We start from the raw sequence: 14992 nt of genomic DNA on the forward strand, positions 1-14992 counted from the left end.
AAAGGACTCGCAGGCAATGAGAAACAAGATTCTCTGGTCTGATGAAACCAAGATTGAGGAAGGAACAATACTCTCCAAATGCACTGTATAGTGTATCTATTCCGCTTTCGTCAAGAGAAAATTAGTGGTCCCAAAGTCCCGCGAGATATTGCGAGTAGTTTCGCACTCACGGGTACGGATCCTCAGAAATAAAAGATCAAGCCACGAATTAGGAACCACAAAGGGGTGCGGATGGGGGGCATATGTGACCAGTTGGTTATGGTGCTGTCCTTTCAGCACCATGATTTGAAGGGCGCTCAAATCGATTCAAATAGTCATCAAGATCTGTTGCCTAAGCCTAATAGTCTTACTCATCACTTATGGGGCAGCAGGTAGCATAGTGGTTAGAGCGTTGGTCCAATAACCAAAAGGTTGCTGGATCGAATCCCCAAACTGACCAGGTACAATTCAGTCATACTGCCCCTAAACAAGGCAGTTAACCCACTGTTCCTAGGCCGTCATTGTAAATAAGAATTTGCTCTTAACCGACTTGCCTAGTTAAAGGTTAAATATAAAAAAGAAAAAACGTATTATTGGTTAATCAATATGAATCAATGTCTCCCAATATCACATAATGATTTATTAGTATGTTACAGAACCAAATATAATAACATAAAGGTCTACTGTAGCATAGTATGACTGTAATATGTTAAAACACCTCAGTCATTTCTTATACGAAGCTGAATAGTACATTTTCCCCCTCATGCCGCCCAAACTCAACAGCGCGATCCACTGGGCAGGAGATATGCTAGGCCTACAAGAAAGGCTAATATTTATCACCATCTGCTTTAATTGGCTCCCGAGTGGCGCAGCGGTCTCAGTGCTTGAGGAGTCACTACAGATTCCACTCCCTTTCAATAAACAATGGAGACAAACTATAGTTTACATGTTGTTAACAATATAAGCCAACCCCATCTGTTTTGCCCCATAGTTGTGCATGTGTCGCTTTTGTTGTTAAACAACCAAATCTTTTCCAGATAACAGAGGCATTGGAGACTCTGAAGAGAAGCATTTTTCTCTTTATAAAACCAATATGACTGAAGAGAAAGACCAGCTACAGACCAGCTACAACAACCTGACTAAAGAGAAAGACCAGCTACAGACCAGCTACAACAACCTGACTAAAGAGAGAGACCAGCTACAACAACCTGACTAAAGAGAAAGACCAGCTACAGACCAGCTACAACAACCTGACTAAAGAGAAAGACCAGCTACAGACCAGCTACAACAACCTGACTAAAGAGAAAGACCAGCTACAGACCAGCTACAACATCCTGACTAAAGAGAGAGACCAGCTACAGACCAGCTACAACAACCTGACTAAAGAGAAAGACCAGCTACAGACCAGCTACAACAACCTGACTAAATAGAAAGACCAGCTACAGACAGCTACAACAACCTGACTGAAGAGAAAGACCAGCTACAGAGGGAGAGAGATTATTTTCAAGACTTTTAGATGTCATTCAATGAGCTTTGTAGATGTATCATATAAACCAACTGCATATGAAAATGCCGTTGAAATAGTTGGTGGCCCACTCTTGATCCTGTAATGGCTTTATTAAAGCTGTACTGCTTAACTTTATGTTTCACCACAGTTTCTCACAGTTTCTGACTGTCTGGTTCTCTGTGTTGTTTATCCTCTACGTACTGGTATGATGGACAGCCTGATCAATTCGGGCAGGGGACTGTGCTGAGATTAACTTTGGATATATAGACCCTGTAAAGACATGGAATGATTTCATTTGTGATAAAAACTATCCATGGATTTGTGAGAAAATGTTTTAACAATAACCTACTGTAAAAACTCCCCGCTCTCTCCTCCCCTCACCCATCCTCTCTCTCCCCCGTCTCTCCCCCAACCAACCCCCCCCCCCCCCTTCTCCCCCCCCCCCCCCCCCCCGCTCTCTCTTCCCCCCGCTCGCTCGCTCTCTCTCTCAAATTTCCAAGGGCTTTATTGGCATGGACAGTTTTACCATAAGACAATCTTATTGTCCTGGTTGGTCGTTCCACTGGGACAAAGCTTTTTTTTCACCCAATAGATATTGTATTTTCTCCTTTTCGGTTTTTATTTCCATAATCTTTGTATTTGTTTTCAATTTTGGGTTAGAAAATTGCCCGTAAGTCTGTATAGTTCTGGCATTGTAGGAAAAGACGCAGCTCTGTCTGGACCTTGCTCTGAGGGCAGAGTGAGCACTGCTTGTCTGTCTGGACCTTTCTCTGAGGGCAGAGTGAGCACTGCTTGTCTGTCTGGACCTTTCTCTGAGGGCAGAGTGAGCACTGCTTGTCTGTCTGGACCTTTCTCTGAGGGCAGAGTGAGCACTGCTTGTCTGTCTGGACCTTTCTCTGAGGGCAGAGTGAGCACTGCTTGTCTGTCTGGACCATTCTCTGAGGGCAGAGTGAGCACTGCTTGTCTCTCTGGACCTTTCTCTGAGGGCAGAGTGAGCACTGCTTGGTGTTAGAGGTATTTAGCTTTTCTTTTCCTTTTTCCTGGGTCCTTTTTCCTGGGTTCTCATTCCTGGGTTCTCATTCCTGGGTCCTTTTTCCTGGGTCCTTTTTCCTGGGTTCTCATTCCTGGGTTCTCATTCCTGGGTTATTTTTCCTTTATTGAATGGGTTTAATAATGGAATTATAGGGGTTGGTTTAGAAAAAAGTACTCAATTGTCATACTTGAGTAAAAGTAAAGATACCTTAATAGAAAATGACGAGTAAAAGTGAAAGTCACCCAGTAAAATACTACTTGAGTAAAATTGTAAAAGTTCTTGGTTTAAAATATACTTCAGTATTACAAGTAAATGGAATTGCTAAAAATGTACTTAACTATCAAAAGTACAAGTATAAACCATTTCAAATGCCTTATTTTAAGCAAACCAAATGGCACCGTTGTCTTTTTATTGATGTATAGTCAGGGGCACACTCCAACAATCTGACACTCCATCACTCAGACATCATTTACAGATAGCCAGGGGCACACTCCAACAATCTGACACTCCATCACTCAGACATCATTTACAGATAGCCAGGGGCACACTCCAACAATCTGACACTCCAAAACTCAGACATCATTTACAAACAAAGCATTTATGTTTAGTGAGTCCTCCAGATCAGAGGCAGCAAGGATGACCAGGGATGTTCTCTGTTTAGTGAGTCCTCCAGATCAGAGGCAGTAGGGATGACCAGGGATGTTCTCTGTTTAGTGAGTCCTCCAGATCAGAGGCAGTAAGGATGACCAGGGATGTTCTCTGTTTAGTGAGTCCTCCAGATCAGAGGTAGTAGGGATGACCAGGGATGTTCTCTGTTTAGTGAGTCCTCCAGATCAGAGGCAGTAGGGATGACCAGGGATGTTCTCTGTTTAGTGAGTCCTCCAGATCAGAGGCAGTAAGGATGACCAGGGATGTTCTCTGTTTAGTGAGTCCTCCAGATCAGAGGCAGTAGGGATGACCAGGGATGTTCTCTGTTTAGTGAGTCCTCCAGATCAGAGGCAGTAAGGATGACCAGGGATGTTCTCTGTTTAGTGAGTCCTCCAGATCAGAGGCAGTAAGGATGACCAGGGATGTTCTCTGTTTAGTGAGTCCTCCAGATCAGAGGCAGTAAGGATGACCAGGGATGTTCTCTGTTTAGTGAGTCCTCCAGATCAGAGGCAGTAAGGATAACCAGGGATGTTCTCTTGATAAGTGTGAATTGGACCACTTTCCTGTCGAAATGTAACGAGTACTTTTGGGTGTCAGGGAAAATGTAAGGAGTAAAAAGTACATTATTTTCTTTAGGAATGTAGTGAAGTAAAAGTAAAAGTTGCCCAAAATATAAATAGTAAAGTACAGATACCCCCAAAACAACTTAAGTACTACTTTAAATTACTTTTTACTTAAGTACTTTACACCACTGATAGTTTACACCATTTCAGAATTATTCTCACATTAATCATATAGTTTTCACACAAACCGCCGCCCGTTTGGAGTAAGAAATCATGAACGTATTAACGTGTGAAATGCCTTCATTCGTCGTTTATCTCAGTCGGATCCAAGCCTTCTTGTTAAGGGTTTTGGATGGTGTCTGCTGTGTCTGTAACGCTCTGATTGTCCACAAGAGGTCCCAATGTCCTTCTTATTTGTCTGGTCTCCATGGGTGTTAATTCCTCAGAACTGCTACTTAGCTGTACCAGTGACTGTCTAAGAGGGGAGTTTTCTCCTTTCTCCACCTCATGTGGATAGTCCGAGCTTGAACCACTTTACACGCGCAGCTGCAGACTGGCGATGTCCTGGTCTGGTTGGTGAGTTCATTTTCTTCACCTCGTGTTGAGGTTGAGAGTTTCAACCCATTTCAAACGGGTAGAGACATAGAAATGGTATCCATTAATATCTTTCAAATGGTCAAATATCTTCAGCATTTGCTTTAGCCTGCCTGGAGTGGCAGTTGGGTTTTCTATTGCAACAGGCAACAGCACAGCTTAAGATGCCAAGCATACTAGTACTGACACACACACACACACACAGCTGGTGCTATTTTGCACAATACTAATGATATTGCTTAATACTAAAGATATTAAGAAGAAAATGCCAATCACAAAATAGTCCTGTTTGTCAAAAAGTGTTTATTAATACCAAGTCATCAGAGAGAGACAGAGGTACAGTTGAAGTAAGAATTTTACATACACTTAGGCACTCGTTTTTCAAACACTCCACACATTTCTTGTTAACAAACTATAGTTTTGGCAAGTCGGTTAAGACATCTACTTTGTGCATGACACAAGTACATTTTCCAATAATTGTTAACAGACAGATTATTTCACTTATAATTCACTGTATCACAATTCCAGTGGGTCAGAAGTTTACATACACTAAGTTGACTGTGCCTTTAAACAGCTTGGAAAATTCCATAAAATGATGTAATGGCTTTAGAAGCTTCTTGATAGGCTAATTTACATAATTTGAGTCAATTGGAGTGGTACCTGTGGATGTATATCAAGGCCTACCTTCAAACTCAGTACCTCTTTGCTTGACATCATGGGAAAATCAAAAGAAATCAGCCAAGACCTCAGAAAATAAATTGTAGAACTCCACAAGTCTGGTTCATCCTTGGGAGCAATTTCCAAACGCCTGAAGGTACCACGTTCATCTGTACAAATAATAGTACGCAAGTATAAACACCATGGGACCACGCAGCCGTCATAACACTCAGGAATCAGACGCGTTCTGTCTCCTAGAGATGAACGTACTTTGGTGCGAAAAGTGCACTTCAATCCCAGAACAACAGCAAAGGACCTTGTGAAGATGCTGGAGGAAACAGGTACAAAAGTATCTATATCCACAGTAAAACGAGTCCAATATCGACATAACCTGAAAGGCCGCTCGGCAAGGAAGAAGACACTGCTCCAAAACCGGCATAAAAAAGCCAGACTACGTTTTGCAACTGCACATGGGGACAAAGATCGTACTTTTTGGAGAAATGTCCTCTAGTCTGATGAAACAAAAATAGAACTGTTTGGCCATAATGACCATTGTTATGTTTGGAGGAAAAAGGGGGAGGCTTGCAAGCCGAAGAACACCATCCCAACCGTGAAGCACGGGGGTGGCAGCATCATGTTGTGGGGGTACTTTGCTGCAGGAGGGACTGGTGCACTTCACAAAATAGATGGCATCATGAGGAAGGGAAATTATGTGGATATATTGAAGCAACATCTCAAGACATCAGTCAGGAAGATAAAGCTTGGTGGCAAATGGGTTTTCCAAATGGACAAGGACCCCAAGCATACTTCCAAAGATGTGGCAAAATGGCAAAGTCAAGGTATTGGAGTGGCCATCACAAAGCCCTGACCTCAATCTTATAGAACATTTGTGGGCAGAACTGAAAAAGTGTGTGCGAGTAAGGAGGCCTACAAACCTGACTCAGTTACACCAGCTCTGTCAGGAGGAATGGGCCAAAATTCATCCTACTTATTTTGGGAAGCTTGTGGAAGGCTACCCAGAAATGTTTGACCCAAGTTAAACTATTTAAAGGCAATGCTACCAAATACTAATTGAGTGTATGTAAACTTCTGACCCACTGGGAGTGTGATGAAAGAAATAAAAGCGGAAATAAATCATTCTCTCTACTATTATTCTGACATTTCACATTCTTAAAATAAAGTGGTGATCCTAACTGACCTAAGACAGGGAATTTTTACTAGGATTAAATGTCAGGAATTGAGAAAAAAACAACAACAAAAACTGAGTTTAAAGGTATATGGCTAAGGTGTCTTCTGACTTCAACTGTAAGTCATCACTTTGTTATAGTATGTGTTGTACATGAGCATGTGCTGACTGGCTGGCCTGCTGACTGACAGACACATAACTGACTGACTGACTGGCTGACTGACTGACACATAACTGACTGACTGGCTGACTGACGGACACATAACTGACTGACTGACTGACTGACTGACTGACTGACTGATGGACACATAACTGACTGACTGACTGACTGATGGACACATAACTGACTGACTGACTGACTGGCTGACACATAACTGACTGACTGGCTGGCTGACGGACACATAACTGACTGACTGACTGACTGACTGATGGACACATAACTGACTGACTGACTGACTGGCTGGCTGACCGACTGATGGACACATAACTGACTGACTGACTGACTGACTGATGGACACATAACTGACTGACTGGCTGACTGACGGACACATAACTGACTGACTGACTGGCTGGCTGACCGACTGATGGACACATAACTGACTGACTGACTGGCTGGCTGACCGACTGATGGACACATAACTGACTGACTGGCTGACTGGCTGACTGACTGACTGATGGACACATAACTGACTGACTGATGGACACATAACTGACTGACTGACTGGCTGACTGACTGACTGATGGACACATAACTGACTGACTGACTGGCTGGCTGGCTGACTGACTGACTGATTAACACATAACTGACTGACTGACTGGCTGGCTGACCGACTGATGGGCACATAACTGACTGACTGACTGACTGACTGGCTGGCTGACCGACTGGCTGACTGATGGACACATAACTGACTGACTGACTGACTGACTCCTCTCAGCCTTCCGGTTTAATCATCACAGACAATAACATTTTCTCTAGCTGTTTGTTAGTGGGTGTGACCTGGCTAAAGCTTTCTGTTAAAAGGCTTGTTGAACATTATACTGGACAAAGCTGTGTAGAGGCAGAAGTCTAATGTTGGGGGTTATGATTACTAAACTCACACACACTCTTCTTTTAGTTCAGAATGACACTATTTGTCTTTGTGATGAGTGTGATGCAACAGTAACACTGTTGATAACATCTCAGATGTTTCCTCAATGATGTGGATGTTTCTATCCTCCACTGTGATCTGCCATGTCATCCAGGCTCAGCAATAATCCATCTATATCCAATGTTCTCTCTCTCCCCCTGCCTCTCCCTCTCTCTCTCCCCCTGCCTCTCCCTCTCTCTCTCCCCCTGCCTCTCCCTCTCTCTCTCCCCCTGCCTCTCCCTCTCTCTCTCCCCCTGCCTCTCCCTCTCTCTCCCCCTGCCTCTCCCTCTCTCTCCCCCTGCCTCTCCCTCTCTCTCCCCCTGCCTCTCCCTCTCTCTCTCCCCCTGCCTCTCCCTCTCTCTCTCCCCCTGCCTCTCCCTCTCTCTCTCCCCCTGCCTCTCCCTCTCTCTCTCCCCCTGCCTCTCCCTCTCCCCCTGCCTCTCCCTCTCCCCCTGCCTCTCCCCCTCCCTCTCTCTCTCCCCCTGCCTCTCCCCCGTCTCTCTCTCCCCTGTCTCTCCCTCCCCCTCAGATATCCCCCATCTCTCTCCGTCCCGGCAGAGTAATCTTTTTATTACACCCATCACACCCTGGCACCCCTGTCCTCTCTTTCATATTGTAGTCAAAGCGTGGTAGGAGCAGGACACTGTGGTCTCTAGGATCTCCACCTGACAACCTCTCCTCCTCTACCGCCATGATGCTCTCTACCAAACACATGATGGCTGCATCGATGTTGGTGTTGTCCTGCGAGGGGGAGTGGGATGGGGGGAGAAAGAGAGAATTCAATTTTCACTCCCATATCTATTGGGTGAAATACCACAGAATGCCATCACAGCAGCAAGATGTGTGACCTGTTGTCACAAGAAAAGGGCAACCAGTGAAGAACAAACACCATTGTAAATAAAGTACACAGACAGACAGACAGACAGACAGACAGACAGACAGACAGACAGACAGACAGACAGACAGACAGACAGACAGACAGACAAAGAGAGACGGACAGAGAGAGAGAGAGAGAGACAGAGAGACAGAGAGAGAGAGAGAGAGAGAGAGACAGACAGAGGGAGAGGTAAAAAGACAGTTTATAATTACAGCCCCTCACTCAGCCAGCAGTTAGTAGGTATTTACATTCTATGAATGAGCTCTGTTAAGACTTACACACGGACACACTGTCTGCTAACATCTAACATAAAGCATAAATCCCCTGATATACACTCCATACAGCAACAATAGAGACCTATCCCTCCCTATGCCGCGACCCCATGTCGTGACTTTTTACCTCTTCACCTCTGACCTCTCACCTTGGCTGAGGTCTCGTACCACCCCACGAAGCCGTGGTCTCTGGTGAAGTTCTCCAGTTTGGGCAGTTTGGAGCAGAGACCAGTGCTCAGTTGGTCACACTTATTACCCAATAGGACGGCCGGAACTGGCCTCCCGTTACCCAGAGCAACCTGGGAGGAGATAGGGATGAAGGAGTGGTGAGACGGAGTTGTGGGAAGAGAGAGAGAGAGAGAGAGAGGGAGAGAGAGAGACAGAGAGGGAGAGAGAGAGACAGAGAGGGAGAGAGAGAGACAGAGAGGGAGAGAGAGGGAGAGAGAGAGAGAGACAGAGAGAGAGAGACAGAGAGAGAGAGAGACAGAGAGACAGAGAGACAGAGAGACAGAGAGACAGAGAGAGCCAGAGAGAGAGAGAGAGACAGAGACTGACTGATCAAGGTCTTTATAAAATGTTAACAAAGGTTATTATTAGCAAATATGACAGTAGCCACTGGCTGCAAGAGAGAGAGAGAGAGAGAGGGAAGAGAGAGAGAAAAAGACAGATAGGAATGAAGGAGGGAAGGGTGAAATGGAAGAGTGAAGGGGGAATGTAAACAAAGCTTTATTAAATGTAAACAGAACTTGAGCTTCATCAGAATCTACTATTTCTTTCTGTTCTTTGTTATTTCCATGCACGCGCGGCGCATTACAACTGGTTATAAGCATGTTATAAGCATATTATGTCCCTTGTCTTAGACCTTGGAGTCGAGGTCTCCCTTCCACTTGAAAACAGCCTGGAAAGTGCAGGCCCGTCCCGTGTCATGTCAAACACCACCAGGTATAATGCATTATTACTGGTTATAAGCATGTTCTAAGCGTGACTTGACAGTAACCTTGGAGTCGAGGTCTCTCTTCCACTTGAGGACAGCCTGGAAGGTAGAGGCTCGGGTCATGTCAAACACCACCAACGCACCCACAGCCTCACGGTAGTACACCCGCGTCATGTTGCCATAGCGCTCCTGGCCTGGGGACACAACAACAATGATATACCTACAACAACAATCTTTTTCAATAAAATTATGTAATCAGCTAAGTGTGTGTGTGTGTGTGTATATAAGTGAGTTTTCTAGTGTGTAAATGTAATTTCTCCTGGAAGTTAACCTCTCTCACATGATACTAATATACCGGGGAAAACCAGCTGATAGACAGACACGCTATTTTAGGGCAAACATTTAGATAGACAGAGACAGAGAGAACAGGCTCTCTCTTAACAACAACACATTCCGTTCAGGATGTGTAATGAAAAACACTATATATAAATATACAAAAGTATGTGGACACCCCTTCAAATTAGTGGATTTGGCTATTTCAGCCACACCCGTTGCTGAATCTCCATAGACAAACTTTGGCAGTAAAATGGCCTTACTGAAGAGCTCAGTGACTTTCAACGTGGCACCGTCATAGGATGCCACCTTTCCAACAAGTCAGTTCGTCAAATTTCTGCCCTGCTAGACTTCCCCGGTCAAATGTAAGTGCTGTTTTTGTGAAGTGGAAACGTCTAGGAGCAACAGTGGCTCGGCCGCGAAGTGGTAGGCCACACAAGCTCACAGAACGGGACTGCCGAGCGGTGAAACGTGTAGTGCGTAAAAAGCATCTGTCCTCAGTTGCAACACTCACTACCGAGTCCCAAACTGCCTCTGGAAGCAACGTCAGCACAAGAACTGTTCGTCGGGAGCTTCATGAAATGAGTTTCCATGGCCGAGCAGCCGCACACAAGCCTAAGATCACCATGTGCAATGTCATGTGCAAAGCGGTGTAAAGCTCGCCGCCATTGGACTCTGGAGCACTGGAAACGCGTTCTCTGGAGTGATGAATCATGTTTCACCACATGGCAGTCCGACGGACGAATCTACGTTTGGCGGATGACAGGAAAACGCTATCTGCCCCAATGCATAGTGCCAACTGTAAAGTTTGGTGGAAGAGGAATAATGGTCTGGGGCTGTTTTTCATGGTTTGGGCTAAACCCCTTCGTTCCAATGAAGGGAAATCTTAACGCTACAGCATACAATGACATTCTAGATGATTCTGTGCTTCCAACTTTGTGGCAACAGTTTGGGGAAGGTTCCTTCCTGTTTCAGCAAGACAATGCCCCTGTGCACAAAGCAAGGTCCATACTGAAATGGTTTGTCAAGATCGGTGTGGAAGAACTTGACTGGCCTGCACAAAGCCCTGACCTCAACCCCATCGAACACCTTTGGGATGAATTGGAACGCCGACAGAAAGCATGGCCTTATCTCCCAACATCAGTGCCCAACCTCACTCATGCTTCTTCCATTCAGCTACAAGAGCATATGTGGCAAGTCCCCGCAGCAATGTTCCAACATCTAGTGGAAAACCTTCCCAGAAGAGTGGAGGCTGTTATAGCAACAAAGGGGGGGACCAACTCCATATTAATGCCCATGATTTTGGAATGAGCACGTGTCCACATCCTTTTGGTTGTATAGTGTAGCGGTTGCTGCTAACATGCATTGCTTGAATAACATCAGATTAGCAAGGCTTTTCTGACAGGTTTTCCTACAATGTCGATCTCTGTTTACCACACCATCTCTGTCTATCCACTGCATGCACGCATTGTGCCATTCCACAATGTCTATCTCTGTTTACCACACCATCTCTGTCGATCCACTGCCTGCATGCATTGTGCCATTCCACAACGTCTATCTCTGTTTACCACACCATCTCTGTCTATCCACACCATCTCTGTTTACCACACCATCTCTGTCGATCCACACCATCTCTGTTTACCACACCATCTCTGTCGATCCACTGCCTGCATGCATTGTGCCATCCCACAATGTCTATCTCCATTCACTAAGTCCACATCTGCTTCTACAGGAGAGATGAGTTGCCAATGAGCTTTAAACACATAGCCCTAAGGACAAACTGTTTAGGACTCCTATTGACAATGAGGCTCAGGGCAGGAGTGCTGATGTAGGATCTGTTTTCTGCTGATGTAGGATCTGTTTTCTGCTGATGTAGGATCCGTTTCTGCTGATGTAGGATCCGTTTCTGCTGATGTAGGATCCGTTTCTGCTGATGTAGGATCCGTTTCTGCTGATGTAGGATCTGTTTCTGCTGATGTAGGATCCGTTTATGCTGATATAGGATCCGTTTCTGCTGATGTAGGACCCGTTTATGCTGATATAGGATCCGTTTCTGCTGATGTAGGATCCGTTTCTGCTGATGTAGGATCCGTTTATGCTGATGTAGGATCCGTTTTCTGCTGATGTAGGATCTGTTTCTGCTGATGTAGGATCTGTTTCTGCTGATGTAGGATCCGTTTATGCTGATGTAGGATCCGTTTCTGCTGATGTAGGATCCGTTTCTGCTGATGTAGAATCCGTTTCTGCTGATGTAGGATCCGTTTTCTGTCCTTATATAGCAGCGTTTCCCAAACTCGGTCCTCTGGACCCCAAGGGGTGCACGTTGTTGTGGTTTTTGTAACATTTTTGGGGCTGCTTTTACTCCTTTTTCGTGATCTCCAAATTGGTAGTTACAGTCTTGTCCCATCGCTGCACCTTCCGTACGGCCTCGGGAGAGGTGAAGGTCGAGAGCCATGCGTCCTCTGAAACACGACTCTGCCAAGTTGCACTGCTACTTGACACACTGTTCACTTAACCTGGTAGCCAGCCACACCAATGTGTCGGAAGGAACACCGTCCAACTGGCAACCACATCAGCGTGCACTGCCCCCTGCCCGCCACAGGAGTCGCGAGAGAGCAATGGGACAAGGAAATCCGGGCCGGCCAAACCCTCCCCTAGCCTGGACGACGCTGGGCCAATTGTGCGCCGCCTCAAGGGTCTCCCAGTCACGGCCAGTCACAGCCTGGGATTGAACCCGGATCTGTAGTGACGCCTCAAGCCTTGCGATGCCATACCTGACCGCTGCGCCACTCAGGAGGCCAGGTGTGTGGTTTTTGCCCCAGCAATACACAGCCGATTGAAATAGTCAACTAATCATCAAGCTTTGATCATTTGAATCAGCTGTGTAGTGTTTGGGCAAAAAACAAAAAGGTGGACCACTTGAAGTCCCGAGGACCAAGTTTGGGAAACGCTGGTCTATAAATGATAATAAATAGGATGATATGGACATGGCAGGGGACCTGTATAAAGTGTCTCCGAGTAACAGTGCTGATCTAGGATCAGATTCCCACCTGTCCGTATACTCCAATTCATTTTGATCTAAAAGGACATCTTGACCCTAGATCAGCTTTATTTAAAAAATACAGACAGGCCCTGGCATGAGAATGATCAATCATACACTTTCCCTTTTTAGATCATAATGAATACGATTATATGGACAGGTCCCAGATCAGTACACCTACTCTCAACGGAGCCCTGGCATGAGAATGATCGATCATACACTTTCCCCTTTTAGATCATAATGAATACGATTATATGGACAGGTCCCAGATTAGTACACCTACTCTCAACGGAGCCCTGGCGTGAGAATGACTGATCATCATACACACTGACAGCTGGTAGACATGGTGTGATGATGTCATTATCTATGGTGGAGATGATTAGGAGGAAAAGTCTAAATGATACAGCCCCATCGACGGTCTGCTCTGTTGACAGATGGGCTAAAGTACACACACACACAGCAATGCTTTACTATACCTGAGAAGACTTTTTGTGGACCAACAATTGATTCCCATTCAAAATCCTATTTTCCATAATCCCTAAACCTAACCTCAAAATTTAACTCCAATTTCAAGCCTAATTCTAACCCCTAAACCTAAAATATCCTTTTTACAAGTGAGGACTGACAAAATATCCTCACTTCTCTGAATGTTAATTGGTTTACAATTCTAATGAAGACTTCTGGTACACACACACACACACACACACACAGTCAATTACAAAGACTCAAGAATATAAAGGTGCTTGTGCGCGCGCCTTTGTCCGGCGTGTGTGCATGCCAGCGTTTTGGGCATCATTTGCTACTGATTAAGAACTTAACCTAATTGTGAAGACTCCTATGTGTCAAATAAAAATAGAAACGTTACAAAACTATAGGGTATTTTAGTTACACGTAATTAGCTTACCAACCGAGTGGCCGATACCATTTAACGTGGAGCATGCGCTAAGTGCGTGACATATTGTAGACTTGTGTGTCTTATAAAATAATACAGTTATAAAAGCAAAAAGGTAGGCGACGTAGGGTAGGTAATTACAATAAGGTAATTCATTTAGGCTACTAACCGGCTATGTCCCACAACTGCAGACGCACCACGGTCTTGTGATCCCAATTGAGGATTTTGAGAGCGAAGTCTACTCCTATGGTGGCCCGGTAATGTTGAGAGAATATCTGATGGACATAACGCTTGATTATGGACGTCTTGCCGACACCCAAGTCACCGATGACCAGGACCTTGAGCAAGCGTTCTTGCTGCATGGTTGGGTTATGGGTTGGTAGAATAACAATAAAGTCTAGTTACACCACATTGTTGTCCATGACATGAAGAAAAAAATATTCCAAAAGCCAGTGTCTCTTTTTTCAGTTGTTTTTTATTCCATATGGGTCCACTTTTCGCAGCTCTCTTTTCCCGTTACTGAAGTTGTCTGTATGACAAGTAAGGTAATTCTACACAAGATAGTATACGAATCAATTGACAGTGAGAGAAAACACTTATTCAAAAATTGCATTCTCAAAAATATTCCAGAAGTTATTTCTATTTTCTCCGTTTTTCTATTTCTATACAAGTCCACGACTGTCCGTATTGGTGATTCTTCACCTGCTACCCAACCTTCATTCCATCTAGCGCAAAAAGGAGAACTTCTAAAAAGTGCCGTCAGCGCAAAGTCATTAACTAACTGTCGAATGAGGTCAAACAGCCTGCGGTCTGTGTGCGTGCTCAACTTTTCTAGAAGTCGTTGCCGTTTCTCTGCGCATGAAGCTTCTTCTGCCCGTTAGCTGTTTGACGACCACACCCCTTTAACCGATCAAATAAAGGCTAACTACACAACATAGTTGTCCACATACAAAAATGTAGTGGAAAATACATAAAGAAACAAATTGTCCAAGCAGTGGTTGAAAAAGTACCCAATTGTCATACTTGAGTAAAAGTAAAGATACCTTAATAGAAAATCACTCAAGTGCAAGTAAAAGTCTAAAAGTATCTGGTTTAAAATATATTTAAGTATCAAAAGTAAATGGTTTTGGTAAAATATACTTAAGTATCAAAAGTAAAAGTATAAATAATTTCAGATTCCTTATATAAAGCAAACTAGACGGCATAATGTTATCGTATTTTTTTATTTTAATATACGGATAGCCAGGGGCATGCTCCAACACTCTGACTTAATTTACAAACGAAGCATGTGTTTAGTGAGTCTGCCAGATCAGATGCAGTAGGGATGACCAGGGATGTTCTCTTGATAAG

General features: G+C 44.6%; 1 protein-coding gene across 1 annotated transcript; it reads right to left on the reverse strand.

Annotated features, from left to right (window-relative positions):
• Positions 1-7812: 7812 nt before the first annotated feature.
• LOC139561805 (ras-related protein Rab-38-like) lies at positions 7813-14489 on the reverse strand. Its single transcript, XM_071379097.1, has 4 exons — positions 13812-14489; positions 9441-9571; positions 8593-8742; positions 7813-8035 (listed from the first exon to the last, which is right to left on the reverse strand). Exons 1-4 carry the CDS (start codon positions 14002-14004, stop codon positions 7820-7822), a joined length of 690 nt encoding a protein of 229 aa, XP_071235198.1. The 5' UTR covers positions 14005-14489; the 3' UTR covers positions 7813-7819.
• Between the last annotated feature and the right edge of the window lie 503 nt (positions 14490-14992).

Source organism: Salvelinus alpinus, chromosome 31 (genome assembly GCF_045679555.1).
Source record: "Salvelinus alpinus chromosome 31, SLU_Salpinus.1, whole genome shotgun sequence".
Taxonomy (NCBI): Eukaryota; Metazoa; Chordata; class Actinopteri; order Salmoniformes; family Salmonidae; genus Salvelinus; species Salvelinus alpinus.

What these genes read in the sequence shown, in the direction of transcription:
- LOC139561805 (XM_071379097.1), bottom strand. Translation starts at nt 14,004, where the DNA reads ATGCAGCAAGAACGCTTGCTCAAGGTCCTGGTCATCGGTGACTTGGGT. An exon ending in GCAGTTGTGGGACATAGCCG is followed by an intron (nt 9,572 to 13,811) that starts GTTAGTAGCCTA and finishes TTGTGTCCCCAG; the next exon opens with GCCAGGAGCGCTATGGCAAC. An exon ending in AGAGAGACCTCGACTCCAAG is followed by an intron (nt 8,743 to 9,440) that starts GTTACTGTCAAG and finishes ATCTCCTCCCAG; the next exon opens with GTTGCTCTGGGTAACGGGAG.